Raw genomic sequence first — 19,482 nt, 5'->3', positions numbered from 1 at the left:
ATCTCCATCATCCTCGGATTTTGTGACTTTCTTATAATAATGGACGTAAATGTTACCTTGAACTGTCCGCTGCCTCGTTCATTTCACAACATTGACACAATGACAATATTTTATAACCAGTTACATTTTTTTTGAGGTATAACTTTTTGAGGTATAATTGCAAAACCCCAAAAAGCACGAAAGGAGTTTCAGAATCAATTTTCTAGTGCTCGTACAGTAAAATCCCACAGTAAATTCTAATGGTCAATTTTCCTAAAGCATACTTTCCCATCGATAACAATATGGTGGCTCTGCCATTTTGCATGGGACCTTATGGACAGTGCTTGTTTTAGATCTTTCATAATGTTCTAGTCATAGAATTATCCACTGTATGGAAACGGGTCCTTCGGCTCAAATTATCATGCCAACGATGGTATCTACCTGAGGTAATCTAATTTGCCTGCATTTGACCCACATCCATCTGAACCTTTTCTACGCATAAACCTGTCTATATGCCCTTTAAACATTGCAATTGCTCCCACCTCTATCACTTCCTCTGGCAGCTTGTAACTGCCTCTCTGTGAAAACGTTGCCTCTCATCTTAAGCCGATGTCCTCCAGTTTTAGTCACTCCTACCCTGGGAAAAAGACTGCGACTATAGACAATAGGCAATAGGCTATAGGTGAAGGAGTAGGCCATTCGGCCCTTCAAGCCAGCATCGCCATTCAATGTGATCATGGCTGATCATCCCCAATCAGTACCCCGCTCCTGCCCTCCCCATATCCCCTGACTCAGCTATTTTTAAGAGCCCTATCTATCTCTCTCTTGAAAGTATCCAGAGTCAAAACGGCCTCCATAGCCCTCTGAATCAGAGAATTCCACAGACTCATAACTCTCTGTGAGAAAAAGTGTTTCCTCGTCTCCGTTCTAAATGGCTTGCCCCTTATTCTTAAATTGTGGCCCCTGGTTCTGGACTGCCCCAACATCGGGAATATGTTTCCTGCCTCTAGCTTGTCCAAACCCTTAATAATCGTATATGTTTAAATAAGATGTCCTCTCATCCTTCTAAACTCCAGAGTATACAAGCCCAGCCACTCCATTCTCTCAGCATATGACAGTCCCACCACCCCGAGACTATCCACCTTATCTATGTCTCTCATGATTTTATAAACCTCTATAAAGTCACCCATCAGCCTCCTACACTCCAAAGAAAACAGCTTCAGCCTATCCAGCCTCTCCTTGTATCACAAGCATGGTTGTCTGAATCCTGTGGTGTAAATAAGATGGCCATTGATATATCTGGCCATCATTTGCAATTGAAACATAGCTCTGACTAAATGTTAAGGGCTGAAATATTTTTGTATAATTAATAGTTCTATCGCAGTTCCAGTGGAATAGTTTAATAGTTCTATGAGTTGTGCCACTGGGTCGCGTCACATTCCAAGAACAAATGTTCAAATATCTACTTGTTTGTGCTTGATTACAATCCTGTGAAAATACACTGATTTTTCTTTTACCACATCATAAATGCTATATCAATGTCGATACGATACGATAAAACTTTATTCATCCCAGGAGGAACATTTGTCTACCAACAGTCACAACACACAAGGTACACAAAAACTTGAAATGAAAAGTGAAAACAAAAAGAAAAAGACAAGCACCTGTTGTCTGGCTGCCGTGTGCACAGCACCTTAACCGGAACAAACAAACAAACAAGCACAGGCTTATCCCCTGGCAGAGGATACTAAACCAGAGTGCCCTTCCTCCCCAACACCAGTATCCCACCATCCCTTGCTGTGGTCACCCCACGCCGGGTCCTTCATTGTTCTTCACGTCGGGTCCCCATTGTCTTCCCTTCCCCCCTCACACTCATCGACTGCGAGGCCCCAACGCTACCGAGGCCCACATTGCCGCCGAGGCTCCTGCCGCAGCCGAGGCTCCCATCGCCCAGTCATTTATTGTGCTACAATTTGAGTCCTAGCTTCTGTATAAAATTCCACAAAATGATTGAATTCAATGATAACATTGATTTTTTTGATTTGACAGAGCCCACAGGGGTCTGTGATCCAACAGTGGTTGGACTTAGAACCTACGTTAGGTGTTGCCTCCAAGGAATTTCAACTGTCTGCCAACTCTCCACAAGGCGACTGGGAGATCCAGGTTGCATTTAATGTAAGTGCGATCAATCACATTGCACCGCTTCACAGATCGGGTGAAGGGAGTAAAGTAAAAGTGAAACCCTGAGATTATATATTGCACCTAAGACTTCATCATCCAGAATTCAATGTGTTTGGCTGAAGAAGGGCCTCAACCCGAAAGGTCACCTATTCCTTCTCTTTTGAGATGCTGTCTGACCTGTTGAGTTACTCCAGCTTTTTGCATCTACAGTATCTTCTATCACTTCCTTTATCCAGCCTCCTTTTTACTTGCCACAGCCACTTACTTTGGGAGAAAGTTTCATACTATTACTGCATTCAAATTAAAGAGACTTACCTGAATCTCCTACTGAATTGTTAAGTGATCATTTAATTTAGTCTAGAGGTACAGCGTGGAAAAAAGCCCTTTGGCCCACCGAGTCCACACCAACCAAAGATACAGAGGCCAATTACTCTACAAATCTGCACATCTTTGGGATGTGTGAGAAAACTGAGCATTCAGAGGAAATCCACGCAGTTGCAGGGAGAATGTGCCAACTCGACAGGGACTGCACCCGAGGTCAGAATTGAACATGGAAATCTGGTGCTGTGAGGCAGTATCAGCTGTGCCACTATTAGTGTTGTATTGATTTATTATTGTTCCATGTCCTGAGGTACAGTGAAAAAACCTTGCATGCTATCCATGTAAAACATTCAAACATGGGTACAATCAAACCATGTAGCCTAGAGTATTACTGCAGAAAAATGCAGACAAATCAAAGAGTGCAGGAGCTGCAAAGAGGTAGATTGGGGGATCAGGAATACATTCTTAGCATAAAACATCTGTTCAGTAGTCTGATAATGTTGTGGAAGTAGCTGTCCTTCAATCTGAAGATGTGTGCTTTCAAGATGTGTATCTTCTATCCAACAGGAAAGGGAAGAAGAAGGAATGACTGGGGTGCAAATGGCCCTTATTTATGTTGGCTGCATTATTTCAATGGCTGTGAGGGTATTTATCATCTCACAAGTGTAAAATACTCTCAATCTTTCCCATAACCTTGAGAGCTTTCATCCCTCAGATGTTCCTTTGTTGGAGAGCTCCAGCCAATCTGATCATTTCTGGAACATTTAGCATCTATTGTGCACTTCCCTGTGCCTCTTCATTTCTGGAGATACAGAAGTGGAATAATCTCAGGCCTTTGTTTACATACTTTTATTACCTTATCTGGACTTGATTTTGAACCTCCAAGAGGTGGGCTTTAACAAAATCTTGTTGACTACCACTTATTCTATGTGAAACTCCCCTACTCTAATCAAAATATGCCGTTTCATTATTTCTTTTTGAAGGGCAATTAGGGGTAGGCAATAAATAATGTGTGTTTCAGCATTGTCCACATATCAAGAGAGTGGTTGTGTCGAGTCTTGACTTGTCCATCGCTTCTCACGATGTGTAGCTAGAACCACTGTAGAAAACATCTTGATTGCTACAGCCTCCATTGGCCCACACAGTCTTCAATTCCCCCCCATCATCTCCAGTATTTTCAAAATGACCAATTAACTGTTTTTTTAAATGACTGGTACTGTATCTTTCTCCAGTTATTACTTGTAACATTCAGTGCCTAGGATCAGAAAGTGTGGTAGAAATTAACCTGCGGGGAGGGATCTGCTTTTAAGCAAGTTTGAAGTTTTTCGTCAAATTGTCCGACAGAATGCATTTGCCTTATGATTCTTTTGCAGGAGGTGAAGCAAAGGAAGACATTCACTGTCGCCGAGTATGGTGAGTAACCCCTCATCATCAGAATATTTACAGCATGGAGGAAGGCCATTTTGCTCTCTAATCTGTACCAGTGTTTTGGACCCACCCAATCATCATACCCTTCCATTTGTCTTGATTTTATCCAGATTCTTCTTAAGGTCATCACTATTTCCAGGAGCGTTGTTGAACCATCTTCCCGGTTTACTTTTAATTGTTCAACTGAATAAATAATTTTTGTAAACTTCATATTTATTCCTTAACCAATTCACACATCAGACTTTTGTGGCTTGCTTTGTTTAAACAGAAGTTCCTTTACAATCATTAATTAACATTATTCATTATTCAATTCAATTCAATTCAATTCAACTTTAATGTCATCGCACAAATACAAGTATGAGTACAACGAAATGCAGTTTTGCGTCAGTCCGTAGTAGTTGTACATAAAGAAAACAAAAAAAATAGAAAGAGAGAAGATACAGAATAATCAAGAAATACAGAATAATTAAACAATGGGGACGGAGGGACCAGAGAAATCTATCGGCGGGACTCCGAGTTCAGCAATGTGATTGTGTTGTTGTAGAAGCTGTACCTCATCCTACTAGTACGTGACCTGAGGCTCCTGTACCGCCTCCCTGATGGGAAGAGGGCCTCAGCATGGTTGGGGTGTGGGGGTCTTTGATGAGTCTTCCCAGCCCGTCTCAGCCACCGTTTTTGGTGGAGGGCATCCATGGCAGGGAGCGGGGCAAGGTTCTGTGCTGCACGGTTTTTCACCACCCGTTGTATTGCCTTCCTGTCCGCAGCAGTGCAGCTGCTGTACCCCCGTGTCCAGGTGGTCTTGATACTCCATGGTACAGCGGGAAAAGTCTTCCAGGCATCCGGGGGGACAGGTGGGCTTTTCTTGAGCCTCCTCAGGAAGTAAAGGCGCTGCTGTGCCTTTTTGATCAGCTTGGAGGTGTTGAGGGACCAGGACAAATACTCCGAGATATGTACTCCGAGGAATTTATAGCTGGAGACGCGCTCCACCTCAGTCCCGTTTATATGGATGGGGGTATGACTGCCTCCTCTGGTCTGCCTGAAGTCAACAATAATCTCCTTCGTCTTTTTGGAGTTGAGGACGAGGTTATTGTTGGCACACCAGGCTGTCAGGTGCTGGATCTCCTCCCTGTAGCTGGATCTCCTCCCTGTACGCTGGATCTCCTCCCTGCATTATTGCGTAAGGCTCTGTACAAAATAGTTTGTTATCTGTTTGATTCCACAGTAAATTAATCTGGAGGACCATTTAAAAATACACTGATATAAATCCTACATTCAACAATCACTGACTCTCCCCCATCCCCCTCCAACTATGTCACCCCCGCTCTTCCCCACCCACATTACAGCCCCTCACCCCCCCCCCCCCCCCACCCTCACCCCCCCCCCCCCCCCCCCCCCCCCCCGACACATCGCCCCGTCCCCAGTCCACCCACCTGCCTTCCTCTGGTCCCAACTCCCATCCCTGCCGGGTGTTCACCATCCCCCCCAACCTCCCCCTCTCCCACACCGAACAGTCTGTCCTCACCAGAGGTCTTACCTTTGTCCCCCTCCATCCCCATCTCAATGAGTTCCGCGCCCACCATGACTTGGAGCGCTTCTACCGTCGCCTCCGCCTTACAGCGCACTTCCTTGGGAAGGAGTCTTCGTTCCCCAATGATGACCCTTTTTCCCGTCTCCAACGCGCCCCCTCCTCGTTGAACCCCTCTCTTAACGTCCCGGCTCTGGAACTCTTTATCCAGAACTGCCGCCGCAACGTCAACCGCCTCAACTTCTCCACTCCCCTGTCTCACTCCAATCTCTCTCCCCCTGAACGTACTGCCATTGAATGACTCCGCAAAAACCCAGATTGGGTCATCAAACCAGCCGACAAGGGAGGTGGCATGGTAGTCTGGCGTGTCGCTCTCTACAAAGCTGAGGCCACGCGCCAACTCTCGGACACCTCCTCCTACTTACCCTTGGACCATGACCCCACTGACGAGCACCAGGCCACCATATCTAGCACCATCACCGACTTTATCAATTCCCACACCCTGCCCGACCAAGCTTCCAATCTCATCGTTCCCCAGCCCCGCACGGCCCGATTTCACCTTATCCCCAAAATTCACAAACCCGGCTCTCCCGGCAGACCCATTGTCTCTGCTTGTTCGTGCCCCACCGAACTCATCTCCACATACCTTGACTCCATACTATCCCCCTTGGTCAAATCCCTTCCCACCTATGTTCTAGACACCTCAGACACTCTCCGCCGCCTCCGCGCATTCCACTCTCTAGGCCCTCACCCCCTCATCTTCACCATGGATGTCCAGTCACTCTGCACCTCCATCCACCACCAGGATGGCCTCAAAGCCCTCCGGTTCTTCCTTGATCAGAGGAGCAACCTATACCCAGCCACTGACACTCTCCTCCACCTAGCAGAGTTGGTCCTCACCTTAAACAACTTTAAGTTTGACTCTTCCCATTTCCTCCAAACACAAGGCGTAGCTATGGGCACACGCATGGGCCCCAGCTACGCCTGCCTCTTTGTCAGGTACGTTGAACAATCCTTGTTCAATACGTACCAGGGCCCCATCCCCGACCTCTACCTCCGTTACATTGACGACTGCTTTGGGGCAACCTCCTGCACCCACAACACAACTGACTGACTTCATCCACTTCACCACCAACTTCCATCCGGCACTCCAATACACCTGGACCATTTCTGACACTTCCTTACCATTCCTTGACCTCACCATCTCCATCGCAGGGGACAGACTTCTGACCGACATACACTACAAACCAACTGACTCACATCGCTATCTGAACTACACGTCTTCCCACCCTGCCCCCTGTAAAGACTCCATCCCCTACTCCCAATTCCTCCGCCTACGCCGCATCTGTTCCCAGGATGAGACGTTCCACACCAGGGCATTGGAAATGTCCTCGTTCTTCAGGGAACGGGGATTCCCCTCCGCCACCATAGATGAGGCTTGCACCAGGGTCTCATCCATACCCCGCAACACTGCTCTCTCTCCCCATCCCCGCACTCGCAACAAGGGCAGAGTCCCCCTAGTCCTCACCTTTCACCCCACCAGCCGGCAAATACAACACATAATCCTCCGCCATTTCCGCCACCTCCAACGTGACCCCACCACTCGCCACATCTTCCCATCTCCCCCTATGTCTGCCTTCCGCAAAGACCGTACCACCCCTTCCCTCCCGTACCACCCCCTCCCCGGGCACTTTCCGTTGCAACCGCAAGAAATGCAACACCTGTCCCTTCACCTCCCCCCTCGACTCCATTCAAGGACCCAAGCAGTCGTTCCAGGTGCGACAAAGGTTCACCTATATCTCTTCCAACCTCATCTACTGCATCCGCTTCTCTAGATGTCAGCTGATTTACATCGGGGAGACTAAGCGGAGGTTGGGCGATTGTTTCGCCGAACACCTCCGCTCAGTCCTCAATAACCTACCTGAACTCCTGGTGACTCAGCACTTCTACTGCCCCTCCCATTCCCAATCCGACCCCTCTGTCCTGGGTCTCCTCCATTGCCAGAGTGAGCAACACCAGAAATTGGAGGAACAGCACCTCATATTCCTCCTCCCTTTTTCCTTCCTTCTCCCCCCCCAACCCCCATCAGTCTGAAGAAGGATTTTGACCCGAAACGTCGCCTATTTCCTTCGCTCCATAGATGCTGCTGCACCCGCTGGATTTCTCCAGCATTTTTGTGTACCTTCGATCTTCCAGCATCTGCAGTTCCTTCTTGAGCAGTAGTTACTAGATGTGTTTGAGGGAATGAGGAATGGGAAGGAAGTTGTTGGTAATATATACTCCTAGGAATTTTATGTTTTCAACCATTTTATGAATGCCTTCAATGCAAACTGGCGTATGTGTACTGCTTTGCTTCCTGAAGTCAATCACTATCTCCTTTGTCTTGCCTACATTGAGAGAAAGGTTGTGTCCTTGTCATCAGGACACGAGGTTCTCAATCTCCTTCCTCCACTCCGACTCGGACCACTTCTGTGTCATCTGAAAGCTTGGAAATCATGCCTTGTAAATTCCCATCCAAATTGTTGATATAAAACATAAACAGCAAAGAGCCCAGCACTGATCCCCGAAGCACACCACTAGCCACAGGCCTCTAGTTTAAAAAACAAGCTTTTACCATCACTCTCTACTTCCTTCCATGACACTAATTTTCAATTGTCAGCTCGCTCTCCTTGGATCCCATGCAATCTAACCTTCCAGAGCAGCCTACCATGTGGAACCTTATCAAATGTCTTGCAGAAGTCCATGTCCATGAAGATCATTCAGTGAACTAACTAAACAATGAGGTTAAGCTGTAGGATCTTCATGCATCAAAGCATTTGATGAAAAAGGTACAATAAGGTACGTTACTGGATGTAACACTGCGAGAGTTGCAAGCAAGTGGTTGAGAGGATGGCTAGAACTTGTGGCCATGTGGCAATTTACTCATTCAACATCAAACTCACACTATCCACAATCCAATGGCGAGGTTAAGGAATGATGTAATAACAGCCAAACTGCTTCCAAGGAAGACAAAAGAAGTGTGAGGGATAACGTTCCTCGTCCTATGGAAGCAGACTACTGTCAAGATTTACTTCTAGTCCACTCAGACACTGCTGAACTGTCGGACTGGATTATTATCTGAGCTTCAAGATTGTTTAAACCAAAAACTCCAACTGAACTAAGCAGAAAGAGGGAGAAGAGGGTAACAAAGCTTCCTGCTGAAGAAGGGTCTCGACCCGAAACTTCATCCATTTCTTCCCTGCAGAGATGTTGCCTGTCCCGCGGAGTTACTCCAGCTTTTTGTGTCTATCGTCCTGCTGAAACATGGCAACTGAGGAGGTGTCACCTGTTAAACTGGATGATGTGGTCATCAACCAACCACAACACAAGTGTGAAAGAAGAAAGGTGGCAAAAAACTACAGTGATCAGGCAGTTGTTATGACTGCAGTTATGTCAAATGAAGCCTTTGGAAAGTGTTGTATACTGCTCACATTGACTTTAAATAAGGATGGTGTACAGAGAGGTTTGGGAAACTGAACAAATTATTTTAGTTTAGTTTAGTTCATTTAGTCACGTGTACAGTGAAAAGCTTTTTGTTGCGTTCTATGCAATTCAGTGAAAAGACGATACATGATTACAATCAAGCCATCTGCAGTGTAGAAATACAGGATAAAGGGTAAGATAAAGTCCAGTCAAGTCTGATTAAAGAAAGTTCGAAGATCACCAAAGAGGCAGATGGGAGGTCAGGGCCACTCTCTATTTGGTGAGAGGACAGTTCAGTTGCCTGATAACAGCTGAAGAGGAACTGTCCTTGAATCTGGAGATATGTATTTTCAAAAAGAATTAGCCGAAGATATACTGCTATTCAAGGTCGAGGTTTCAAGGTCAGCTTATTGTCACATGTACCAATTAAGGTACAGTGAAATTTGAGTTACCATACAGCCATACTAAGTGAAAAGCAACAAGACACAGAACCACATAAAAGTTAACATAAACATCCATCACAGAGGATTTCACTTTCCTCATTGTGATGGAAGGCAATAAAGTTCAATCTTCTTTCTCTTTGTTCTCCCGCGGTCGAGGCAGTGAAACCATCCGCAGTCGGGGCAATCAAACCACCCGCAGTCGGGGCGATCAAAGCCCCTGCAGCCGACAATCAAAAATGTTTTTGCAGAGCAAAAATGTTGAGGCTCAACGAGATGACAGTGAACAGCAACTAGAGAAAACCAAGAACTGAGAAAACACTACACAATACTATCTTCTAGACTTCATGTTGGTATTATCTAACTATATTTTTCTGGATTGGAAACCTGTAATGAAAAAGAAATAACAGGCTCCATCTAGTGTCTTTTCATGGTAGTGCAGCAATTTTAAGCATTAAATATTTAGGTCAGAAAGTGTCTCAAAGAAGGAGATTGATCATTGCAGACTTGCAGTAATAAATTCACAATCCTTAATTAGAACATAACTCAAGAACCCATAGATGTGACAATTTTGTTTTAATCAAAGGAAGAATGCAACACAACGGAACAAACAGAGATTGAACCTCTACCCATTCAGAAATTTATTCAAGGTTCTTTTCCAGTTACCCCATTTGCTCCTGCCCCTAAAGACTTTTCCCAGAAGTGTTAATTGAAGGGTAAATAATGGCTGAAGCCAACGGGGTCAACTCATTGAACAAATAGTGAGAGGGGTCTTTCATCCACATTTTAAAACACATTTGCTCTTCTATAAGAACATTTCTGTTTTATCAGGTTTTTTTTTGCCACTTTGCCATTTCAGTGTTATCTCGATTTGAAGTTTCAATCAACACATCCACTGTATATTTTCCAATCGATCGATCGGACATAACTGGGACTATTACTGGACGGTGAGTAACATGGGGAATTGCAGCTACAAGGTATGGGGAATTCTGCTGTAACATGATAGCAGTGTTCCTGTAAATCCTTATGTGGTAGAAAATTGTATTAAAACAACAATCGTGTCAATGGGCGAAAGGGGGTCAGGGACTAGAAAGTTTCAGATTTCTTTCTGCAGGATTTTCAAAAACAATGTTTTTTCACTAGCAGTAACTTATTTTTGTTACTGCCAGCTAGTAAACGTTAAAAGTTACATACATTGTTTAATAAACCATTGTTGCACAAGGTTCAATGGAAATTATGTCAGTTTCAATGGCCACCCACGGTTAAAGCATCAGCTGTATTTTTAAGAGTCAATGGTGTCTGATTATAGCAGGGTGGTTACATGGAAATGTGTTTTTTCACCCACTATAGACAGCCTATTTTCTGCTTGTTAATTCTCAAAGTATCTCTTAGGAGGTTCTTTAGATCCCAATCAAAATTGCTTTATAACCAGTTTTCCACACGCAATACAAATAGTGCTCCCAAATTAATTATTTGTGTTATATTTATTTGTGATATGGAAACATGCTATATCAGAATTGAGTAGGGTCGAGTATGTGCCTCAAGCTAAATTAAAACAAATCACCTCATTGGAATATGTGATCTGTGTTGTGGAACTGTATCATCAGTTATTCTACCTAATGGGCTGGAAAAGCAAGGTATATTGGAACTCAGGCACATCAGCAGGGCTACTCTGTCCTTCTGCACTCCATTTACAGAAGGTTCTCTACCCCAGCTACATGTGGCAGCCAAGTACATGGATAGGAAAGGTTTAGAGGGATATGGGTCAACTATAGGCAAATAGGATCTTAGATGGGCATTTTGGTTAGCATGGAAGAATTAGACCAAAGAGCCTGCTGCCCTGCTGCATGAGTCTATATGCCTAAGAGGAACACAATGTTTGGCCAGAATGTGACCCCTGCAATGTAGTTGATCTTTATTTACCTCCCTAGTCACGGCTCGAAGTTGCCCAGATGCCATTGGCCACCTAACGTCCCGCCAGGCAACCTAAAGGTTGTGTCATTTTGCCCGGCTTGGCAAGAACCCAGGACACCTGCCGTTCAACTCTGAGCGGGCCCCCCTCTCTCTGTCTCTCTCTGTCTCCGCCTGCCATCCGTATCCGTGTCTCCGCTCTCTGCTCTCCGGCTACTCCTCACCTGCCGGCAAGGCCGGCCGCCTTGCACATACGCGCAACCACGGGCAGCACATCATCGGCCGCCCTGCAGATGCGCACTGCCACGGCAACTGGTCAACGCCGGGCACTTTCTCCCTCCCTTTGCATTGTGGGAGATCTGGCCGCCATTGGTGCCCTGTCGCCGCCTCACCACGACTGCTGAAAACCAACGCAGAATCACTCCCTGGAGCTGGAGTAACTCTCTGGAGTAACTCTTGCTTCTGGTTTCCTGGTCCTCCAAAAATATTCTAAATGGAATTTAAACTGGAGGTGGTGGAGGGTCCATCACCAAACCAAACTTTGAAAAATAACAGCTTATTGCACTTTATCTGTTTATTTCAAGTTCAAGTTCAAGTGAGTTTATTGTCATGTATCCCTGATAGGACAATGAAATTCTTGCTTTGCTTCAGCACAACAGAATATAGTAGGCACTGACTACAAAACAGATCAGTGTGTCCATATATCATTGCAAATAACAGATAATGGGCTATTAATGTTCAGAGTTTTGTCCGAGCCAAGTTTAATAGCCTGATTGTGTATATATATGGTCTATGGTATATAAACACACTGAACTTTTATCTCCTGTTCTGTATTATGTTTACATATTCTGTGGTGCTGCAGCAAGCAAGAATTTCATTGTCCTATCTGGGACAAATGACAATAAAACTCTCTTGACTCTTGACTTGGACTTAAGCAAAAATGGGTTCTTGGGGAAAAAAGAGCTACCTTAAATTTAGTTGTGTCTGGTTGGGTAACTATGGTAGGGTGAAGACTATTCCATACTTTAATTGTGCGAGGAAACTCCATGTAGCAGCCAGCATCTCAGGGTAGAAGAAATTGGGTGACATTTCAGGTAGAGACCCTTCTTTCGACTCCCTCTGGTTTTAGTGTTTTTAGTTTAATTTAAAGATACAGCATGGAAACAGGCCCTTTGGCCCACCGAGTCGACGCCGACCACTGATCACCCGTACACTAGTTCTATCCTACACATTAGCGACGTAAGTCAAGAGTCAAGAGTGTTTTATTCTCTCACGTCCCAGTTAGAACAATGAAAAACTGTAATTTGGCAACCTAGAAAGCTGCGAAGGTTGCCTGGCTGACAACAGAGAAAAAAGGTGAAGTGAGAACCCTGCTAGTTCAGGAATCATTCTGATAGACAGTTCCAGAGATTCACCACTCTGTGTAAAATATGATTTTCTCATCTCGGTCCTAAAAGATTTCCCCCTTATACTTAAACTGTGACCCCTTGTTCTGGACTTCCCCAACATCGGGAATAATCTTCCTGCATCTAGCCTGTCCAACCCCTTAAGAATTTTGTAAGTTTCTAAATTTGAGCGAGTACAAGCCGAATCTATCCAGTCTTTCTTCATATGAAAGTCCTGCCGTCCCAGGAATCAGTCTGGTGAACCTTCTCTGTACTCCCTCTAAGGCACGAATGTCTTTCCTCAGATTAGGAGACCAAAACTGTACGCAATACTCCAGGTGTGGTCTCACCAAGACTCTGTACAACTGCAGTAGATCCCCCCTGCTCTTATACTCAAATCCTTTTGCTATGAATGCTAACATACCATTCGCTTTCTTCACTGCCTGCTGCACCTGCATGCCTACTTTCAATGACTGGTGCACCATGACACCCAGGTCTCGTTGTATCTCCCCTTTTCCTAATAGGCCTTTTTTTCTTCAGGGGTGTTAAATCCATGGTGGATCTCAAAATGGTTTCTACAATAGTGTCCAGTCACCCCTTTTGAATTCAATTAAGGGAGAATTTAAGATATTATAGGTGAGTTTGTCCTGCAATTGGTTTGCTTGCTTCTTTTCAGATACCTCTATGGAAAACCTGTGAAAGGAAATGTGACGGTCACTCTATCCTTGCCGATCTACTCTGAGACGCTAACCAAAACATATGAGGTACTTTTGGGATTACTGTTTACTTACCTGGCTAATCTTGACCCCAATTAAACACTGAAACAGACCATTCAGCCCCATGTGTTGATGATGATGCTCCACATCAGCCTCCACACCCTGGTCACCATATCCACCCACTCCTCCTCTTTCAATTTTCTCCTTCAACCCTATCTCTGCTCTTTCATTCCAACACAACCTGTGGGAACAGGTTTCATGGTCCCCCTACCCTCTGGCTATGGAGAATTCTCTAGTATTTTCTAATTTCCAGCTAGATTTATTAATGATGTTGAATGCTCCTAACTCCTTCCACATTCTTTGGGCTGACACCTGAATTAAAACTCTGGCTGCTGTTATATTCTCCTATTCACATTAATAACTCACAATGGGAAGAAAGTAAAGACAGCACTTCTACTCGCTCTATCTGCACTGTTGAGGACTATGTGCTGTGGTGCTGCAGTTAATGCAATCACCCATTTGTGCACAGCAATACCACATAAGCAGTACAAACATAGCCATGTTGTCTGTTTTTGGTGATATTAGTTGAAGTATAAATACTGGTATGGTCTAATCACGGCCCTATAAATGATAGTAAGACATCCTTGTTCCTGTACCCAAAATTCTTGGTCAGCATACATATGCTGCACTTTTTGCTTTTAGTGACTAGAGATTGGACACCCTGGTCTCTGTGCATCAACATTTCCCAATCTAATATTATTTAAATAATACTGTGGTTTTCTGTTTGTCCTTCTGAAGTGGATATGTTTACGCTCAACAAACTACTGGAGGAACTGAGTGCATCAGGCAGCATCAGTACTGATGCAGGATCTCAACTTGAAACATTAACTAGGCCTTTGCCTCCGCAGATCCCACTTGTCCCGCTGAGTTTCTCTAGCAGCTTTTTTCCTCAATTTCCCTATTACTTTTTCATCAATACTCATCTTCCATCTGGGCATGTTGCAGATTTCCAAACTCAATTTTGCACTATATCACAACTGGACATTGTTGTCCTAAGCTAATCATTGGTGTTATTGTTTAAACGTTATTTTTCCCTCTCCATTAGTCCATTCTGCCATTTGCTGCACATCAAACCGCCTAAATGCCCTAATAACAGCTCATTCCCACAGTTACCCTGGTTCCCACCTTTCAGAGATATTCGTCTTGTTCTTTCCATCCTTTCCCCCATCATTCTCCCCCCCCCCCCCCCCCCCCCCACCCCCCCCCCCCCCCCCCCCCCCCCCCACCCCCCCCCCCTTCTCCCCAATTTGCTGCTCATATTTTTCTCTCAGTCCCAGTTCTAACCAAGGGTCTTGACTTTAAATGTTTATTTCTCTTTACACAGCTACTTCCTGAGCTGCTGATTAGTTATTTTTGGAGCCAATAACATAATTCATTTTTAGATTAAAATTGTGATGTGTAAATCTTCAAACGTTAATTTTCCCTTCTTTTGCAGATGGATGGAACTGCTGATTTTGCCTTCCTTTTCTCTGAACTGCACGAGTTCGTCCTCGGAATTTTTGGAACATTTCTGGGCTTTGATGATGTATTCGTACCAAACAAGACGCTGAAGGAAAACGCATTGGAAAATGCACTCTCTCTGATCATGCATCAGGTGCACCAAGTTACAATCACTGCAACTGTGAGTGAGTCTCACACCGGTAAGTAACACCAAGTTTACCTATAGGACTTAGAGCACTTATAGGCTATGACTTTTGAAGTCCACCATAAAGAAAAGGACATGCATTTTCATAGCGCCTTCTCCATTGTCCTGCTTCACAGCCAAGTAATTATTTTTGAAGTACTTTCATTGTTGCAATGTAGGAAAAATAATAGCCAAATTTATACACTAAGTTCTCATCAATAACATAGACCACAGAAGAGCACAGCGCAGAAACAGGCCCTTCAGCCCACAATGTCTGTGTTGAACATGATACCAACTCTTATCTGCCTGCACATAACCAATATCCCTTCCTTCCCTGCATATACATGTAAAACGATAATGATGAGACAATCTGTTTTCAATAAAATGAGTTGAGGGATAATTATCAGTCCGGACATTGATCTTCCATGCTCTTTGAAATAAATAAGAGCTATGGGATCATACATGGTCTAAAAAAGGGTCCCGACCCAAAGCGTTGCCTTCCCATTCCCTCCCCAGATGCAGCCTGACCCGCTGAGATACTCCAGCATTTTTTGTTTTGCTCATTGCTATGGGATACTTTATTTTGACCAAGGACATTAAAGGATATTAAAGGCATTCAGAATTAAAGGACGTTCATTTAGGATGAGGAGAAATTTATGTAGTCAGAGGGTGATGAATCTGTGGAATTCTTTGCCACATAAGGCTGTGGAGGACATCAGTGGATATTTTTAAGGCAGAGATAGACAGATATTTGATTACTACAGGTGTCAGAGGTTATAGGGAGAAGGCAGGAGAATGGGGTTACGAGGGAGAGATAGATCAGCCATGATTGAATGGCGGAGTAGACGATGGGCGGAATGGCCTAATTCTACTCCTATCACATGAAATGATCTTATCACCTTATGGCATAGATGAGATCAAACACCTTCTGGAAAAAGCAGCATCATGGAATATGACCGAGATTCATCGTAGAATCATCGAGTTGCACAGCACGGAAACAGACCAACTCAATCTTGCTGAGCATGTTGACTTTCTGAACTAGTCTGTATTTGCCTCAGATCTCTATAAACCTTTCCCATTGATTAACCTATCAATATGTTTTTTTTAATATTGTAATGTACCACCTTTGTTCTGTCTTCTCGCAGCTCATTCACCCACTGTTTGAAAACTTGCCCCTCACCCCACTAACTCATCCACTCTTGCCTGAAACTAATGTTATCTAATTTTAGACGTTATAAGGCCACCCTTTAGCCTCCTATGCCCCAGGGAAACTGCAGGTATTCAGTCTCTTATTACAATACAATCCCTACAGTTCCAACAACATCCTTGTAAATATTTTCTGTATCCTCTTTAGTTTAATCACATCCTTCCTACAGTACGGTGATCAAACTGCACTCAATATTATAAGTGCTCTCTTAATTTAGTTTAAAGATACAGCACCGGGCTGGCTGAGGAGGCCAGATATAGGCCCCGACCTCGGGTGGACTATGAGGGGGAGAACTGGTTATTTTTGGTGCCTTCCCTCACAGTGAATTCTGCTGTGGGGGGACGTTTCATGTTGATTTCTATAGTGTACTGTTTCTGTGTCTTTTTTCTTATTCTCTTTTTTCTCTTTTTTTGATTTGTATGGATTTATTGCATTGATCTGTTCAATTAATTTAATTAATCTTTGTAAAGCACTTTGGTTCAAATACTGGTTTTGTTGAAAAGTGCTATATAAATAAATATTATTATTATTATTATTATGGATATAGCCCCTTCGGCCCGCCGAGTCCGCGCCGGCCAGCGAGCCCTGTACACTAACATAATCCTACACACCAGGGACAATTTACAATTTTACCAAAGCCAATTAACCTACGAACTTGTACATCTTTGGAATGTGGGAGTAAACCCACACGATCACGGGGAGAATGTACAAACTCCATACAGACAGCATGTCGGTGATCAGGATCGAAATCGGGTCTCTGGCAGTGTAGGGCAGCAACTCTACCACTGCGCCACCGTGGTGCACTTGCAAATGTCCCATACAGTTGTGACATGACATCCTAACTCTTGTACTCATTGTCCCATCCAATGAAAGGCAAGGGTGTCAAACATCACCTCCTTGTTTAACTCATCACCACTTTCAGGAAACTGTGTACTGTACCTCTAGGTCTCTTGATTCAACAACACTCTCCGGATCCCTCTCTTGATACCATACAACCTTCTGTCTCGGTGACAAGAGAGCTCTCGCCTCCGATGAGAAGGTTGATTGGATTGGCCATATTGGCTAACCTACCTCCCAGCTTGCCAGGTATCCAAGAGGGATGCTGGTCTCCAATAGATCATCTCCATTCCCCAGTTCCAAGACATTAGATTTCACTTGTTTTTCTCATAGAATTTAATTGACAGTAACAATTTGGATTAAATGAATATTCTTTAACTGTTGAAAATATTTATATTTGCCTTGATTACAGGCTGGAAGACACTTTCCAAATACATAAGTCTTTCCTACTCTTCTTTGGCTCTCAGGTCACTGTTCATTGGACGTTACTACAGAGGACCATTCAATCCATTATGCTAGGACTAGTTGTAAAGATCTTGCCCAGTTACCTCCAATACAATCTGCCCCATTGTCCAAACCCTTAATGTTTCCATTCCTTCAGGTATCTGTTCTTGATTCTAAAGCCATTCTTTAATCCAAGATCTGGAAGTCCTTCAATTGACCTCCATCCACTTTTTCCTTCCTGAAATTTACATCTGATAGACACATAGAAACATAGAAAATTGGTGCAGGAGTAGGCCATTTGGCCCTTCGAGCCTGCACCGACATTCAATATGATCATGGCTGATCATCCAACTCAGTATCCCGTACCTGCCTTCTCTCCATAACCCCTGATCCCTTTAGCCACAAGGGCCACATCTAACTCCCTCTTAAATATAGCCAATGAACTGGCCTCAACTCCCTTCTGTGGCAGAAAGTTCCAGAGTCTGTGTGAAATTTTTTTTTCTCATCTCGGTCCTAAAGGATTTCACCTCTATCCTTAAGCTGTGACCCCTTGTCCTGGACTTCCCCAACATCGAGAACAATCTTCCTGCACCTAGCCTGTCCAACCCCTTAAGAATTTTGTAAGGTTCTATAAGATCCCCCCTCAATCTCCTAAATTCTAGCGAGTACAAGCCAAGTCTATCCAGTCTTTCTTCATATGAAAGTCCTGACATCCCAGGAATCAGTCTGGTGAACCATCTCTGCATTTCCTCTATGGCAATAATGTCTTTCCTCAGATTTGGAGACCAAAACTGTACGCAATACTCCAGGTGTGGTCTCACCAAGACCCTGTACAACTGCAGTAGAACCTCCCTGCTCCTATACTCAAATCCTTTTGCTATGAATGCTAACATACATTCGCTTTCTTAACTGCCTGCTGCACCTGCATGCCTACTTTCAATGACTGGTGTACCATGACACCCAGGTCTTGTTGCATCTCCCTTTTTCCTAATCAGCCACCATTTAGATAATAGTCTGCTTTCCTGTTTTTGCCACCAAAGTGGATAACCTCACATTTATCCACATTATACTGCATCTGCCATGCATTTGCCCACTCACCCAGTCTATCCAAGTCACGTTGCAGCCTCCTAGCATCCTCCTCACAGCTAACACTGCCCCCCAGCTTAGTGTCATCCGCAAACTTGGAGATGTTGCATTCAATTCCCTCGTCCAAATCATTAATATATATTGTAAATAGCTGGGGTCCCAGCACTGAGCTTTGCGGTACCCCACTAGTCACTGCCTGCCATTCTGAAAAGGACCCGTTTACTCCTACTATTTGCTTCCTGTTTGCCAGCCAGTTCTCTATCCACATCAATACTGAACCCCCAAAACCGTGTGCTTTAAGTTTGTATACTAATCTCTTATGTGGGACCTTGTCGAAAGCCTTCTGAAAGTCCAGATATAACACATCCACTGGTTCCTCTTCTTCCACTCTACTAGTTACATCCTCGAAAAATTCTATAAGATTCGTCAGACATGATTTACCTTTCGTAAATCCATGCTGACTTTGTCCAATGATTTCACCACTTTCCAAATGTGCTGCTATCCCATCTTTAATAACTGACTAGCAGTTTCCCCACTACCGATGTTAGACTAACTGGTCTATAATTCCCAATTTTCTCTCCCCCTCCCTTTTTAAAAAGTGGTGTTACATTAGCTACCCTCCAATCCACAGGAACTACTCTAGAATCTAAAGACTTCTGAAAAATCATCATTAATGCATCCACTATTTCTGGAGCTTCTTCCTTAGGTACTCTGGGATGCAGCCTATCTGGCCCTGGGGATTTATCGGTCTTTAATCCATTCAATTTACCTAACACCACTTCCCGGCTAACCTGGATTTCACTCAGTTCCTCCATCTCCTTTGACCCGCGGTCCCCTGCTATTTCCGGCAGATTATTTATGTCTTCCTTAGTGAAG

The 19,482-nt window shown here is 44.2% G+C and overlaps 1 protein-coding gene across 1 annotated transcript in view; it reads left to right on the top strand.

The window, feature by feature from the left end:
• Window positions 1–19,482, top strand: part of cd109 (CD109 molecule) — a 114,272-nt gene that overhangs the window by 14,446 nt on the left and 80,344 nt on the right. The window contains exons 5-9 of the mRNA XM_055639137.1: window positions 2,029–2,154; window positions 3,855–3,894; window positions 10,196–10,283; window positions 13,309–13,396; window positions 14,844–15,048. Of these exons, the coding sequence (XP_055495112.1) occupies window positions 2,029–2,154; window positions 3,855–3,894; window positions 10,196–10,283; window positions 13,309–13,396; window positions 14,844–15,048 (547 nt within the window). The remainder of the gene's footprint in view (window positions 1–2,028; window positions 2,155–3,854; window positions 3,895–10,195; window positions 10,284–13,308; window positions 13,397–14,843; window positions 15,049–19,482) is intronic.

Source organism: Leucoraja erinacea, chromosome 8 (genome assembly GCF_028641065.1).
Source record: "Leucoraja erinacea ecotype New England chromosome 8, Leri_hhj_1, whole genome shotgun sequence".
Taxonomy (NCBI): Eukaryota; Metazoa; Chordata; class Chondrichthyes; order Rajiformes; family Rajidae; genus Leucoraja; species Leucoraja erinaceus.
Note: the sequence above shows the minus strand (reverse complement) of the source record. Positions and strands in the feature narration are given on the sequence as shown.